The sequence below is a fragment of the Neophocaena asiaeorientalis genome, unplaced genomic scaffold, assembly GCF_003031525.2.
Source record: "Neophocaena asiaeorientalis asiaeorientalis breed wild unplaced genomic scaffold, Neophocaena_asiaeorientalis_V1.1 scaffold477, whole genome shotgun sequence".
In the NCBI taxonomy this organism is placed as follows: Eukaryota; Metazoa; Chordata; class Mammalia; order Artiodactyla; family Phocoenidae; genus Neophocaena; species Neophocaena asiaeorientalis.
Window position 1 is genome coordinate 2,428,279 of NW_020172630.1, and position 16,612 is coordinate 2,444,890.

The 16,612-nt window shown below is 39.1% G+C and overlaps 1 protein-coding gene across 1 annotated transcript in view; it reads left to right on the forward strand.

Annotated features, from left to right (window-relative positions):
- The window catches only part of USH2A (usherin), a gene marked incomplete at its 3' end in the record, with an annotated part of 720,880 nt that overhangs the window by 314,967 nt on the left and 389,301 nt on the right, over positions 1-16,612 (forward strand). Inside the window, exons 30-31 of the mRNA XM_024739202.1 lie at positions 12,970-13,083; positions 15,158-15,319. Of these exons, the coding sequence (XP_024594970.1) occupies positions 12,970-13,083; positions 15,158-15,319 (276 nt within the window). The remainder of the gene's footprint in view (positions 1-12,969; positions 13,084-15,157; positions 15,320-16,612) is intronic.

A 16,612-nucleotide genomic window follows, 5' to 3' on the forward strand; every position in this document is an offset into this window, starting at 1 on the left:
AAAAGATAAGCTATTAAAAGTAAGTAATAAAATTAAGCAAAGGAAAATCACAGGACAGCAAAAAATTAAGTGAAATGATTCTTGGGAAGAAGTGGGAAATTATGGTCAGACTTTACAAAATGCAGAAGGCAAAAGAAAATAAAAAGATGAATATTAACTAAGAGAGCTGGAACAATAGAAGCGTGAGACAGAATATTTACCAATCATGAATTTGGCTACTGGAGGATTAAATGTGATAAATCCCAGTAGCATGGAGAGTCCAAGGGTTAACAGCCCCACTGAGGTACAAATGGGCCCCTTTGGGCCACAGAGTCTGGATTCTGTGCCCTCGGAAGGCCAGGGTTCAGAGCAGGGAGTTCTTGAAAGTTCATTTTCTCAGCTGGAGCCTCAGGGTAGAAAGCCCTGCAGTTATCACTCCAGTGTATCTTTAGACTAGTTGCAAAGGGCTCCAATTAACTCTGCGTAGCTCCTGCTGGTTTTCCCTCCAGCACTTTCAACGTCCAAAGCTGCTGCCCAGAGAGACAGCCCTGGCATTTCCCTTCAAACCCAGGGCTGCTCAGAAAGACCCTTCCCAATCTGATTTGAAATTCTATCAAGAATGAATGCATTCAAGAATTTGCACATATACAATTTTTTTTAAATTTCTTTCTTGAAGATGCTTAAACATGTAGACTTAATTATGGCATGATTAGTACAGCACCTGGCATAGTGCTAGGAATGTACTTGGTACGCAGAAGATATTTTCTCAGTTTTATTGTCACATTACATTGAGCTAAGCTCTAGGAGTTATATTCCTTCTTCGGGTAATGATAATCATATTTATTATTTACTATAGCTTAGCTGATGAACCAGTAGTAATAATCTTTCAGATGACCCACATAAATCTAAATTTATGGAAAAAAAAGAAAGACATTTTAATTTATCATGCAACTGATAATATAGCTTTTGCTGTGAAAACTGGTTCAGTCCTCATATACAGTAGACATTCATTTTCTTCTACCTGGAACAAGTGGGTTCCGTATTGAAAGTCTCTCATTTTTCTGTCTCTTCCACAGCTAGTAGTAATAATTAGTGAGTCTCAGCTCTACTGGTCATAAGGGGATTCCTGGATTGCTTATAAAATGCAGATTCTTGGGCTCCGTGCACAAGAGTCTGTGTATTTGGGCTAGGATTGAGAAATCTGCCTTTACCAAGTGTTCTAGTCCATGCTCTTGCAGAGGTCAGTGGACCACATATTAAAAACCACTGGGGTGAGGGGCGTGGCCAGGTGAGAAGGGATCATTTTCACCTGCTGGGCTTGAATTTACTCCTGCTTTGTTTGTTCCTGCGCCTTGTTCCGACAGCATTAGCTTTGTGGGCAGAACGGTGGTAGGGCAAGTGAAGAAATAGAGGCAGTGTAAGTAGGGCCTCTGACCCTTAAGGGTGGTGCTTCTGAAAGCTGCTAGTGCAAAGGAAGTGAGAATTACTTGGGATCTCTGTAAACTGCAGATTCTCATTCGGTAGGTCTGGGACTGTGGTGTGAGATTCTGCATTTCTAACAAACCCAACCCTCTCAGCCCCCAGGCCACGATGCCCATTAGAAGGGCAGAGAGTTCTCTATTTATGTACAAAATGCAAAATGCCCATTAGATCCAGAGAAGAAGGAGACCAGTGCAATTCCGCGCATACAATTAATCTCGTAGTGAAGTCTCATCTGTGTATTTCAGTTACATACATTTAACCACACACCTTGGAAGTGGGGAAGGCATGAAAAAAAACAGTGAAAAGACTCTTAAAGTAATCTTACAGGCAAAGGATGCTATCCAATCCCGAAACTATCAATACCTGTTAGAAGGAAAGAATGTGTGAATAATCTTAGGGTTTCCCAACTATTGACAGAAAAGGGAAACTCTTGTTTGTAGACACCATTGGGGTGTCTACAAAAAGAATGAAGAACTAAGAGCCATAGAGAATCATTGATTAATGAAGAATTAGAGGCATACACACAGTCAAATGCATTGTACTTTATGGGCAGTATAAGGAGTTGTCAAGGGGACTTTAAATCATGAGTGATTTTTGCCTTATGCCCGACTTTGGAACTTAACCCCAACCATTAGTCCATCCATAAGTAAGATTCTACTCTATGTGTATGTATATGCACACATATACGTATATATTATATTTGCTATATATTATATATATGTATAATTACTATACTTGCCTGAGAAGCCTGTAGAGAGATAACTAATAAAAACTTCCCTGCCCTGTACGTTTTTTTCTATTCAGCTGAGAAGTCTTACTCCACAGTTGTTAAAACTGCCTATGGCTGCTCTTTGTACACCCATTCTATTTTTGCATTAGACAGTAAGCTCCCAGAGGACAAGTATCATGGTTTATATTTAAGTCTTGTTTAGTAACTTGCTCAAGGTAGGTAATCCATACACTTTTCTTGAAGGAATGAAGGAAGAGATAAAGAAACAAATGCAGGGTTTTGGTGCTAACCCTGTAGTTAACGTAATGTTACTATTGTCTTACCATGCTGAGTTGAGTTTTGAACTACTGGTTCTGCAGTTCTATAGTTCTCTAATTTTATGAAATAATATGCAGAACTACCACAACTTAGATATATATTTGGAACTTAACATACATATTCCCAACGGGGAAAAAAATGTTGATAGGATGAATAGAATCTAAAAATTAGTTCCAAAACTTACACCTCATAATGAAGCTCAGGGACTATATATTTGCAATTTAAAATAATGGAAGCCATGCTGCTGCAAAGCTGATAATGACACAGAGCAGAAACTATTCATTTATTAAAAACAAAACCATTATCTACTATGTTCTGGGTTAGTGCTAGATCCTACTGTTACAATCTGCTTTTGTTTTTTCCTGATTTTTAAAATTAATGGTAAAATATACGTAACAAGCAGTACTTTCTCTAAAGTATAATATTATATTAAAAATGAGTTTTATGGGGCAAAAGCAGTAGAGATAAGTTTTTCATTTTTTATTATATTTTTCTTGAGAGACAGAGAACCCCAAATAACAGTGACTTCAACAAAATTAAGTTTTTCTCTCTCTGATAATAGGTGTTCACAGTTGGTCACTGTAGGGGTAGATGTTCACAGTGCCAGGGATCCACACTCTTCATCATTTTGCTATGCTATCCTTAGAGACAAGACTTCTGCCTCATGGTCCAAAATGGCTGCTGGAGCATCAGCCATCTAGTTTGGTTTCCGTTCAGCAGGAAGGTGGAATGGTTGAACAAGGATGTACACATTCACTTTAATGACATATTTTGGAAGTTATTCCTCCACCTTTGGTTACATTCTGTGGTTAGAACTTAGCCACATGGCTATACCTAGCTACACAGATTGCTGGAAATGTCCTTATTCAAAGTGGCCATTTGCCCAGCTAAAAGGGTTTTTTTATTTTACTGTGGAGGAAGAGAATATACAGTGAGAGGGCATTTAGTGGTCTCTGTCACAATAGGCAAACATCAGAGGTAAATTTGAAAAATTCGTTTTGATGGTATTGTTAAAAGATGAATTTTGAGGAAGTCTCTGCTATTTTTCACAGTACCCCGTAGATTAATATTCCGTATTTGTGGTTTATTACAAACTATTTCTTTAAATGTAAATCTTGAAAGAAATTGTTCTGAAAAAACTCACAGGACAAAAATATGGCCTATGACATAAATAGTAAAAATAGAAATGATGTCATTTTCCTGCTTAGCTAATGTAGAAGAATTTCATCAGGTAATGCACTGTTGATGAGTTAATAGCTTTGTCTAACTCTCCTGAATATATAATGTGCCTGAACTCCTGGTACATTGTGAAAGCTTCAGATGGGGCTTTTTACAAGTTATTCATTTTATTTTATGCAGTAAGAATTCGCGGTGCAGGATTTGGATTTCTTTTTGGTAACATGTTGTGTGATGGTTAAAAATGATGGTAATACATCAATTTTGCTGTAGTGTAGTAATCAACTGGGCATGCTGGCCATGCTATAGTGTTGGATATAAATACTTAAGGGTTACTACTCACATTTGATAAAGAAAGGGAACAGTCACCTCAAGTTTTCTGTTTTCTAACTTTTATGACCATTTTATATTTGTATTGTATCTATATGTGGAACTAATCGAAAACATATATATATATAAAGTGTTATATATATAAAGTTTTTGATTAGTTCCAAATATATATACATATAAAGTGTTATGCTCAGTACCACACAGAAGCACATATACACTGATGTAGAGTTTCTTATGAACCAGTTGTTTTTGTAAGGGAATACTATAGGCATATACGCTCACTCATTTGGAGGGATAAGCATTTTACTTTACTTTACTTTACTTTACTTTACTTTTACTACTGTTTGTATACAGTAGGTTTTAGTAATAACTTTGAACCTATTAACACGTTTTCAGATATATTTAAATTAAGTATTTAGTATAAAAGTGTGCTATTATTTTTAGTAATATTTATTCAACACACCTTCTTTCTTCTTCCAGAACTGGGGCTTAGGTCTAGTAAGCGGATCAGTGATCTTGGAGTCAGAAGATGTAGGTTCTGACCTTGGCTCTGCTGTGGACTTGAGTGACCTTTACACTCTGCCCAACGGCAGCCCCCTCTGTACAAGGGGCTCATCCTATCGGAGGCTTTCAGCAGGGGACCTAGGACACTGGTCAATAAGGGATGACTTTCCCTTCTCATTTATTTTTCTTTTCCTCCTGTCTCCTTGCCTGACTCCCTGCTTAGTCAAGTCTGATATTTTCTGGGAGAGTTCTAATGATGTCAGTGACGGCCCTTTATGCTCCCTAAAGAGTTCACATGAGTGGGTGGCTTCAAATCAATTGCAGAATTAGAAGGAAAATGACAGAGACTCTGTAGTTCTTACCAACCATGAAGGCATTGATGAAAAATGTGAGGTTAGCTATAAGCCTACTGAGAGAATCTTAACTGGATAATGCTTTGAGTTCAATTAAAATCACTGTTTCAACCATTCTCTAAGACTAGGATTAGACCCTATATTTTATGTTAAAAAATGAAAGAATAAACAATTTTGTTTTTCCCATTTGTAAACATTGAAATCCATTTAGTCTTTGATCCAGGGTGTTCCCTAGTACTAGAAATTTTAAGTAAGGTCAGAAAATCCATTTGCAGGAAATTATATGTAAAACATTAGTTTTAGTTTCCAAAGGGTTACGTTAGGTTTGGGGTAAGCTCATTTGCTGTTCTACCTTTTGATTAAAATTGACTTTCATTTTATAAATCCTAGAGATCCTTATTTTTATTTAAACTATTACCCCAAAGACAACAACAACAAATGCCACTTTCCTAGGCTACTAAGAACCAGAGGAGAAGCATCCTGGGTGCGTTTCCAGATGTCTGTTAGACCGTTGAATTTTCATCCATATTTAACAAATGCCATTATTCAGTTTCATGAGGTTACTGTGTCACAATGTCTGTGTTAGAACTTTATTTTCAGAGGTTCCTTTAAATGGGCAGAAATCACGGCATGTTGGATTGATTTTAGTCTCTTTCATCCATCCACTGGGTTAGTTAGTGGCTCAAAACTCTTTCTGAGATGTAGGACACTTAAAATTTAGGATTTCTCAGCACTGCAGCAGAATCTTAAGCCAGAAAAGTCCCCTTCTCTTCAGCTCTCCTTCCCCTGGCTGGCTTTCTGTTAAAAGTGGGTTCTTCTACTGTGTCCCTAGGTAGCAGTCTCAGCTCTGCCTGTGTGGGATCCCTTACCAGATGGCCCTCTTAATAAATGCCTTGCTTTTCCCCACCCTCACTTTCTTGATCCAAATGTGAAATGCCAGCAAATAAATAAGAACATTGTACTCTGATGAGTTCTCTTGAGACGGAGGAAAGCCCTGGGGAGGGGAAGCTAGAGACTGCTTTTCTTTTTGCTGGACAGCTCCTAATTACTGGCCAGTAGGTAGAAGACACCGTTTAGACAACAGAGAATTTAAAGGTAAAGAAAGAGAGAGAGAGAGAGAGAGAACAAATTCTCCATCTTATTCCAAATGCCTTTGCTCACAGGAAAGTACACTTGGATTGTTGGAGTCCGTTTGAAATATTCTATGTGATCTTTGCATGGGGACCACAGACTTTGGACGCGGGGTAGGTGATGGCTGTGTGCGGATTTCACCGCCAGACTCAGAGTGCAACAGAAATGGGTGGGTAATGAGAGCAGAGCAGCCAGTTCTTTAATTGAATTAAAAGCTGGGTGACATCAATGCAGACACCTGTCCAATTACAGACAGGCCAAGGTGTTTACCGTTGCTGTACAAGCGGTTCGAAGATGACAGAAATCTTTCCGCCCACAGATTAACATAATGAAGGAGAACAGATTACAGTGGATGCCAGCCAAACACCTAGGTTGGCAGCTGAGGGTGGGGTGGAGGAGGGGGGAGGAGTGTGCTCAAGGATGTAAATAGACACAGAGTCACTTTTTCTTCTCCAAAACGTGTTGGGCTTTGAAAAGGATGCCATTTTGTCTTGTGTCTCAGGCTCGGTTTCCAGGCCGAGCATTTATACTTGTCTGCATTGAGTCAGAGTTAATCATAAAAATCTCAGTGTCAAAGCCGACTCCTCTGTTGTTTCCCTGCATCTCAGCATACAGTTTTATTAGAGGCACAAAAGCTTGCACAGCTGGTGTCCGCTCCACAATGATTTTCTCTTAGGTAGTCAGGCCACCTCCAATTATTAATATTTCTCTTCCGCTCCTTTAAAACTCGAGGTTAGAGCGTGGGAAACCAAGTGTTGGAAATAATCATCTATCAGTCAAAAGAAACAGTGTCTGTTCCTTTGCTAGCTCCCTGGAAAGGGTAGGACGGGAGTGAGCATCTCTTATTGTGAGGCAGACAGCTGAGTGAGCTAAGAGGATGAAAGGTCTTTATGTTTTGGGCAAACGTCAAGGGTCCACCTTTGGTAAACCATCGTAATAACTGCTGGAAAATAGGACAAGTAAAGAAGCAAAAGGTCATACCCTCTGCATTCAAGGAGCTCCCAAAATCGTTGCGAGGGGCTTTAAACTGCACGATTCTCGAGGAGAAGGCTCTTCCCCTCTGCTAGGCAGAAATCCTCAGAGCACACAGTTTGGAACCTAACGCACTAGGGCTCTTCAATTTCCTCCTGTGATGTGCTGCCACCCCTTAAATCACGTTCCTGTCCCTGCTCTTTCGGCTTGGGCTTTCTGCACCCGCCGAGGTCCACAGGACTGCAATTCAAAGGGACTATACTTACTTTACTTCCAACTCCCTTGGTGTGGCCCATCAGGATTTCTCAATGTTAAGCATTAATGCAAAATGCATTATCGCTTAGCAGTGAGAGTCCTGGTCGGGCTGGTGCCAATGATTTTAATCCGGATACTCCTGTGTTTCACGGGATCCTAACACTTTTAAGACATCAATAATGCTTCCTTTATGCTTATGGAATGTTTTTTCAGCTCACCCTCTTCCATTATCAAAAGAGACTGGCAGGTTTCCTGACATGGTTGGGACCATTTTCTGATTTCACAGAGTTTTGCGGCTGAAAGGGAATTGGAGAGGTCATCTGGCCTGCCTCGAGGTAGGAACAGTCTCAAATTCAAAGGGTAAAAAGACTCCTCTGTGACGTCTGCCAGAGAAAAGGGGCTCATATCCAAACCAATCTTAAAAGTTTTCACCGTCAGGATATACTTCTTTAATTTAAACACCCTAAGGATCATCAAGGAGATGACCCCATTTTACCTTATTGGGTTTTCTGTGGACACAGAATATGGTGTATATGCCATATTTTTCTCTCTGGGATTCCTTTATAAATATGTCACTCTGTACATTTTTCAGTATTCTTTTAAGTATAATACTGAAATATACTTTCAATGATTATCCCTTTTTTCTCTTTGCCTTTAATTAAATATAGATCCTCTATCATCTTGGACTGGCAGCCATGGATCTTATAAATGCCCTTGTCCACTTGACATGTATGCAAGCATTTTGCTTTATGTATTTAATGTGTGTATTATCGTTATCATTAGGGTCCTTCTAGCTCTAATATTTTCTTAGATTAGAAACCTTGTAAAGATCAGCTGTAGTCTATAGCACCTTTCCCAGAAGCATATAGAAGGAAAGTTGATAAATAATTGTTTGGTAATGATATGCTGTCATAGTAGTACCACTTTTTCTTCTGGAGAGTATATAATCTAAGTCTGACTCTGACACTTAAAGGAAGACCATTTGGCCAATCACTCAATGGTCTCTAGGGATATATCCAAGAAAGAAAGGCTACCTTGCCTAGTCTTGGGGAGAATATGTTTATTTTTTGGTAATAGCAGAACTTTTTATAAGCATTAACTTTAATCCATCCTGGTAAACTCTCCATACTGAGAAACAAAAGAGAGAAACCGCATGTCTCAGGCAATAGGATGACTTGGTCGTTATTCTGATTTAGTGAGGACCACTTGGTTGACCAGCCCCTTCTACCCCAACCTCAGTGTAACCTGACAAGAGGAGAGAAAATGCTCAATCTTTACACTGCTCTTCTTACTGAAGTCGATGATACTAACCTGTATTTAGGGGAAATTATTGCAATGGTTTGACAAACTTTGTCTCTGAGACACAACATTATAAGCAAGATCCCCACTGCACATAGGAAAGAAAGGCCACCTCAGACTCAGAAAGTACGGCACGTTTTTTGAAAATGTGATTTACAAGCCACCCCAAACTTTCTACCTGCGATTCGAAGTTGGCAAGAGCCCAAACATCAGCTTTTTCTTCTCCTCCTTTTCTCTTTTCTATTTTGCAGCTCTCATTTCTCAGTGTTTATTATTATTGTTTCACCTGCCTGGAGATAGGAAATGTGAGCACTTTGATAAATGGCCTGGAAGATGATCCGGTTTCTCTCCAGCATCTTTCTTTCAGAATATTGGGATTTTTCTATGAAATGCAATTTGGTAAACTTCTCTACCAAAGCACAAACTGAAGAATGCAAGTTTGCTGAGAGGAATATTGCCTGTTTTTTAAGGTCCTTAAGGTTAAAGGGGGGAAGAAATTAGCAAAGGAGTTTCATGATAAACCTATACACACAAAGTGCCTCATTTGATGAAGGCAAGAAAGGTTAAATAAAACACCAAAGACCGTTTAGTGAATGTGAACTCAGTATCTGGGTTGACATGATCCTTCTTAAAGTCTCCACTAATAACCTTCTTGTTAAGTTGGTATAATAGTCACAATTCCAACATTGCACTTCAGCTATGATTTGGAAACAAAGAATGTCTCAGGGAAGGTATTTTGTAACATAATGGAACTGCTTTTTATGTTTCCCAATGATAATTATCTGGATGTATGATACACCCTCATGCTAAAGATTGCAGAGCATCAAACTGTGTACAGCCACTGTGCCTTTTGTGACACAATATATCTGTGCCCCAGCTAGGTCAGGGCCACCTATGAGAGGCAATGCCACCTAGGTTTTTAGGTGATGAACGAAGGAAACATTTCATGTCCCAACATATTTTCCTTGCTCACTGTAGGATTAAAAATTTTATTTTCTGGGGGCTGATTCGTTACTTGTTAACATGGCATTATACTAATTCAGACATGCAACCCATCTTATTTAGACTTGCAGTATTGACAGATTTGGACTTGGCGATAGGAAAGACGTGACAAACGCCAACGATTTTCAAAGGATAAAATGGCTGGGATAAATCTCACAAGGACATGTTAGTTTTGAACCCGGAATTTAGGGATCATGACGGAGGTATTAAGAAATGGGAAAAATGGTAGTGTGTATATGTTAATCCCAGTCTCCTAATTTATCCCTCCCTCCGCTTCACCTCTGGTAGCCATAAGTTTGTTTTCTACATGTGACTCTATTTCTGTTTTGTAAATAAGTTCATTTGTACCATTTTCTAGATCCCACGCATGAGTGATACCATGTGATATTACTCTTTTTCCGTCTGAGTGACTTCACTTAATATGATAATCTCTAGGTCCATCCATGATTAACATATACACACTACTATGTATAAAATAGATAACTAGTAAGGACCTACTGTATAACAAAGGGAACTCTACTCAATATTCCGTAATAACCTATATGGGAAAAGAATCTAAAACAGAATGGATATGTGTATATGGATAACTGATCCACTTTGCTGTATACCTGAAACTAACATAACATTGTATATCAACTCTACTCCAATAAAAATTAAAAAAAAAAAAAAAGAAATAGGAAGAGGGAAGTTCACAGAATAGTTTTGACTGTTGGGTCTGGATTGGGCTAGCTGAACATCCACGTGGGATGCACGGCCTGCAGGTAGAAATGCAGAACCAGAGCTTGGAGGAGAGATGTGAAGTCTGCAGATATAAATGAGAGATGAGGCTTGATGAACTAGTGAAGGCAAATGTTTAGAAGAAGTGAACTAACAAAGGCAAGTGTTCAGAAGAAGAAAGAAGCCTGAGGACCCGACCTTGTTAAAAAAAAAAAAAAAAAAATTTAAGGGACTGTGAAAGGAAGATGAGTTGTTCAAGAAAAGCAAGGAGCCCTCAGTAATTTAGGAGGACTCCTTGGGAAAATTCTGTGGCCTAGACGGCAGCTGAACAAGGCAAGATCCAGTAAGTAGAGGAGAAGAAGGACCGTGGAAGGGTTACTTGGTCTGGTGTGGAAGGGATCACTAGCGATCTTGACAAGATAAAAATCAATATTTAATTGTACAGTGAAGGCAGAAACTGAGTCGGAATGGTAGCATAGCTTGGGCTACCAAGGCTCTGTGCCGGAGTTCTCCCCTTACACAGCTCTGCGTTGAGCATGTTATAGTCCCAAACTCATTTAATCCTGATAGTAACACTTCAAGGTGAATACTGTAGTATCCCCCTCTCATATCCCCATGATACTATATTATCCCTGGGAGGCCTCTTCTTCGAGATAGATACGATCATTATCTGTTTACAGATGAGGAAACTAAGGCACAGAGGTCTGAGCAACTTGCCCCGACCCGTACTACAAATCAGTAGTAGAATTGGCATCTGGACCCGAGCGATCTGGCGCGAGCATCTTTGCTCTTAACCACGACATCACTACATGATGAAGATGCATGTGTGATGCTGTAAGCTTTCCTTTAAGACTTTTAGTGGAAGGAGAAATAACCTCTTTTTAAAAAGTGAGCTCAGAATGTGGGTCATGATCTGGGAGATTCAAGAGGAAATGACAGTCACAGTGGCAGGAGTGAGGGAAAGCAGAAGGTGACAACATGAAGGCGTTTTGAAATTAGAGCTGCATTTGGCATGAGATGGTCCAACGTGTATGTGTGTTAGTTCATTGGCTTGCTGTCTTCTTTGGCCGCGGGCTAAGATGCTGGTGCCAGGTGCAGCCGAGAGGGTTGGGTAGCCCAGGGGGATGCTTGGGGGAGCTGCTAGAATAGAGACTTGCAGGCAACACTGGGAACTGAGGGCAAGTGAGAAGGGCCAAAACAAACAAGGGCTGTGGTCTTTGCTTCATCCTGATCTTTGCTCTTTTAATATTTTATCCTTTCTCCTGGGGAAAGGGAATAGGCAAACATGTATTTTAAAATTTGTTGTTGAATGATGCAAGCTGTCATCAATACCAGTTCATTAAAACAATCAAGGTTTACTCGATAAAGGGATACTACGAGTAAGACCATCTTTTTATAAGAACGATGACAGTCTATGTGATTAGGGATTAAAACAGCTCTAAAACCTGCAACAGAAAACAATGGCGAGCAAATACACAAATTATATTTTTGATACTTCTTTAATTCACAGGATTAACTAAATAAAGAGCCTCTGACTTGATTATAAACACCAGTAAACAAAATGTGTTTTAGTTTCTGCAGGCACCTTTAATTGCGGAACAAATCTTACATATCCACCACCAAGTCAGGTTAATTCAACACTTCCGTGGGCAGTGCTTCTGTTTAAGACAGGTGTCTTAATTAAATAAACTAATAATTTTGCAAGAAGTACAAAAGCATAATTATTTAATTGGCTAATTGTTCAACTATGTTGATTTGCATATTTGTTAGCTGCAACGTGAATAAATAATTTGTATACGTGTACCCTACCGTTAAAATAATGAAGTAACTCTTGGGAGTAGCATCTCCTAATGTGTGTTAATAGATGTCGCATAAGAAGGACTCTCTAGTTAAATAAGGTTGAAAACTGTGAGGTAAAAGAAAATGAGATAGTTTTGTTTCTGCAGGAGGTCTAGTATCCTGAAATGGGATGATGGCTGTCTTCACTATCACGTACACTGGGCTCTGCTTTACAAACTATATGTGGAATCCCGCATTTTTACAGGGGAAACATCTCAGGGGCATTAGCGTCTGAGAAGCACATTTGGGAAAATGCTATTTAGAGCTGTCTTAACAATAAGCAGGTCTCTCTCTTTTTTTCTTTTAATTTTTATTGGAGTATGGCTGCTTTACCATGTTGTGTTAGTTTCTACTATGCAGTAAAGTGAATCAGCCATACGTATTCATATATCCCCTCTTTTTTTGGATTCCCTTCCCACTTAGGTCACCACAGAGCACTGAGTAAAGTTCTGTGCTATACAGTAGGTTCTCATTAGTTATCTATTTTATACATAGTATCAATAATGTATATATGTCAATCCCAATCTCCCAACTCCTCCCACCCGCCACCTTTCCCCCTTGGTATCCATATGTTTGTTCTCTACGTCTGTGTCTCTGTTTCTGCTTTGTAAATAAGATCGTCTATACCAGTTTTTTCAGATTCCACGTATATGTGTTAAGAGATGATATCTGTTTCTTTCTGACTAAATTTTTTCTTGCTAGTCACACCATTTTGCAATCAGCACACAGGCAGGAAAATGAATTAAAGGAGCATATGTTTTTGTTTTCTATATCTCTGTGTCTCTACCCCCCTTTCTCTCTCTCTCACACACACACACACAATACTCTGTATAGCTTCTTCTGGTAAACATGCAAACCTCTTTTTGTCCCCTTTTATTACAGGCATATTGACAGGCTTGCTACCCTTCAAAAACTATGCAGTAACCCTAGCTGCTTGCACTTTGGCTGGCTGTACCGAGAGCTCGCACGCACTGAACGTCTCTACTCCACAAGAAGGTAAAGTAATTTCAAAGGTCTTGACTTCCACATTTCAGTCATGAATAATAAAATAGGAGAAGAGCTAAATGCTGCAAGGCCATTTGCTACAAAACCCCAACCTAATTTGATGACAAAGTGCATTGCCAGGCCATAATTGCTCCATTTTTTGCGGGGGGGAGTGAAAATGAATCAAACTCCATACCCTTTAATGACATGCATCTTTAATAGCTGTAATGCAGATTAATGGGCTTTTTAATTGCTGTTACATTGTTCATGCAAGAGCCTTGTCATTAATATGAAACATCTGAAAGATTAATGAAAGCTTCCTCATTTTACTGTGGCTCAGAAGTAAATCTAGAGACAGTCTGACTAAAAAGAATTGATTGTATGGCACAGTATGAAATTGAGAATCCAATGGTTGATTTCCACGGTCTCTTTTAACTGCTAAACCCCAGCGTGAGCAACAATTATTTCAGTGTGATAGAACCTCCAAACGCCGATCGAGGCGTTATTAATCACGACCTGCTTCCTTCCGCCTCAAGTCGCACTTTTGTTGTACCTGGAACTTACAAACTGTTGGCATAAATTAATGTTTCAGAAAGCATACATTTAGGAAGGCAGTGGGAAAGAGAAAATATTTTAGCACTGTAAAGCGAAAGCTTTGCTCGAGTATCAGAATGCATCTCTTCAAGAAATAACAGCTCTCAAAACATTTAAAGTGTTGTTACTTCGTATTTCTCCCTCCTGGATGAGAGGGATTAACACATTTCTCTTACTGTCTGGTTGTAAAGTTATTCAGGAGACTTAAAACCTTGATCTTTAGGGAAAAAGAGTCTGCCAGTCTCTCTCTTTTTCACTATCCCTCCACCCCCCTTACCCAGTTCCTCTTCTTCCCCCTTCCTTCTTTTAAATCCTTAAAGCAAATACCACTCGCACAGAAAATGTGTAAAGAAAGACAATGGAGGCACTTCCCTGGCAGTTCAGTGGTTAACACACCGCGCTCCCAGTGCAGGGGGCACAGCTTCTATGCCTGATCAGGGAACTAAGATCCCGCATGCCACACCAGGTAGCCAAAAAAAAAAGAAGACAACGGCTCATCTGATGAAACCAGGACAGAAAACAAGAGTCTGTAAAATCCTTCTTGTGACAATTTGTTCTTCATGCCTTGCACCTGACCTCACCAGACCACCCTCACCTGGGCTACAGCATTGGTGACCCATCTTCCGTGTTTTCTCAATGTTCTCTCCATCTTTCTTATTGTGTCTTTGCTTCTGCTGAGACATATATCATTATTCCCTTTTCCAATTACTTCCACCAACTTCCATATGGCACAGATTGTCCTATATCTCACTCTTTTCTCCCCTCTGTCCATGTCTTGCCTGGTACCCTCCAAACCTACTTCACAGCTCAACCCCAGAGGGATTCCTGCTCATTCAGTTCACCATTTTCTTTCCATTATTTCAGGATTTCCCAATTTCTAGTTTTTCCTTAAATTTACTACTAATTTACTGAACGATAGGTATGTTTAAGATCAATTTCTAAAAGTTTTTTTAGTTCCTGTGACTCCAGTTCATTGACCATTACAGAAAATGAACAGGCCCCCTTTACTGAAAAAAAAAAAAGACGTCACATACATTGTAATTTTCATATGTAATTAATTCTGTATCTTCTGGCTATTTCTACGGCTACATATAGGTCTTTTTAAATCGATTATGAACCGCTCTCCCTAGCATTGCCTATCTTAGATCAAAAGCTCCTCAAGGGTAGGGATTCTGTCTAATTTGCTTTAAAAGGCACAGCCCAAGTAGGGATTATGGGTTAATAATACTTGTGATGAAGTAACACAAGCATCAGTAAAGTGAACTAATGTAAATACTCCCCGTCCATCATTGAGGCAAATTCTCATAAATTCAGGACAGGTATTTAGTACTGTTCCTAAAGCAATTACTGACAAGCTGCCCACGAATCAGGAACATTCCCATGCATGGGATTTCTGGTTTATTCCATGATTTATTGGTTTGGGTGTGAAAAGTTTGAATTAGAAAAGTAAACTAAAATTAGACTCTATATATCTTTTTAATTTTTCCCACAGCACCGCAAGAGGTTCAGCCACCAGTAGCCAAATCCCTTCCCAATTCTTTGTTACTCTCCTGGAATCCACCCAAAAAGGCAAATGGTATTATAACTCAGTACTCCTTATATATGGATGGGATACGAATTTATTCAGGCAATGGAGAGAACTACACAGTCACAGGTAAGACTTCTATAGGTATCAGTAAATAGTTATAGTCTATATTAAAGACTATATATTAGTATATATTATATATACTAAAAATTAATATACATATTTCAGTATATATATATTATATATATTATATATATATTTTATATATATATATAAATAGTTATCTGAGAATGCAGTTTCGAAAGTTGGGTTACTTAGTTTTGTCTCCTGTTAAATCATTAGAATTCCATGACTTTTGTGGTTACATTACACTTACAGTGAAGTCAAAGCTGGAAAAATGGAAAAGGGCTCACGCTGGCTCCCTTCCCCCTCCCCCAAGGCTGTCTTACTGCATGTTCTCTACCATTGTCCCACCACTCCTTACCTGAATCCTTCTACTAATATACCTTTGCACAGGTGCAGAGGGGGGTTTGGAAATGTATGATATCAACACAGACAGCTCAGCATATGACTCCTCTGCCTCTAACTGATCACAAGATTGAAGCTGGGACCCAGTGTGCTCCCCAGCCGTGCTCGCAGTACAGTGATGTCATTTCAATTCAGTTGATGTCATGTCAATCCAGTTGAGGCGATGATGTCATTTCAAACAAATGCCACTGGCACGTGAATTAACCACTTTAAAATCCTCATGAATGTGGAATAAGCTTAAGACTCAGAAGTGTGACTCAGTGTGGTTTGAATTTGAGACCATTTGGGAAGAAACATAGTATATCTGCCTAGATCATATTATAAAGTGTCATGACACTTAAGAAAAGTGAATTGTTGGAAACCTTGTGAAACACGAGGCCTGTATTATGTACGTTGTCTGGTGCCTAAATGGTGTTTACATTTGTATGGTAATAGTGGTTATATATTTTATGATATTTTAGATATTATATGTGACTATTAGGTGAGAGATCATTAATCAAATATTGATTGATGAAAAACTGAGGCCTTAGAGAGTTTAAATTCTTCATGAAAGGTCGTAACAGGTTAGCGTCAGAGACAGGATTAATTGTTTATGTATTCACTCCTTCACATTAATGCCAGGTACTAAGGTTGTAACAGAGAACCAGCCAGACACCACCTCCCCTCAGCCCCTTGATGCTCATGATTTCATGGCAACACATAAAGATGCAGGAATGAGGCATATTGGCACAGGGCTATGGCATTCATCTAATTGAGTTCTCTGAATTTATATTTTTTGTATCCTCTCTAGTCTGAGAGGCTTCAAAGCACAAGAACTATTACTTCTGTATTTCATTCATCATGGTTGGATAGAATTCTGTAATACTTATTCAGTGAGGTAGGTGTTACCGTTAC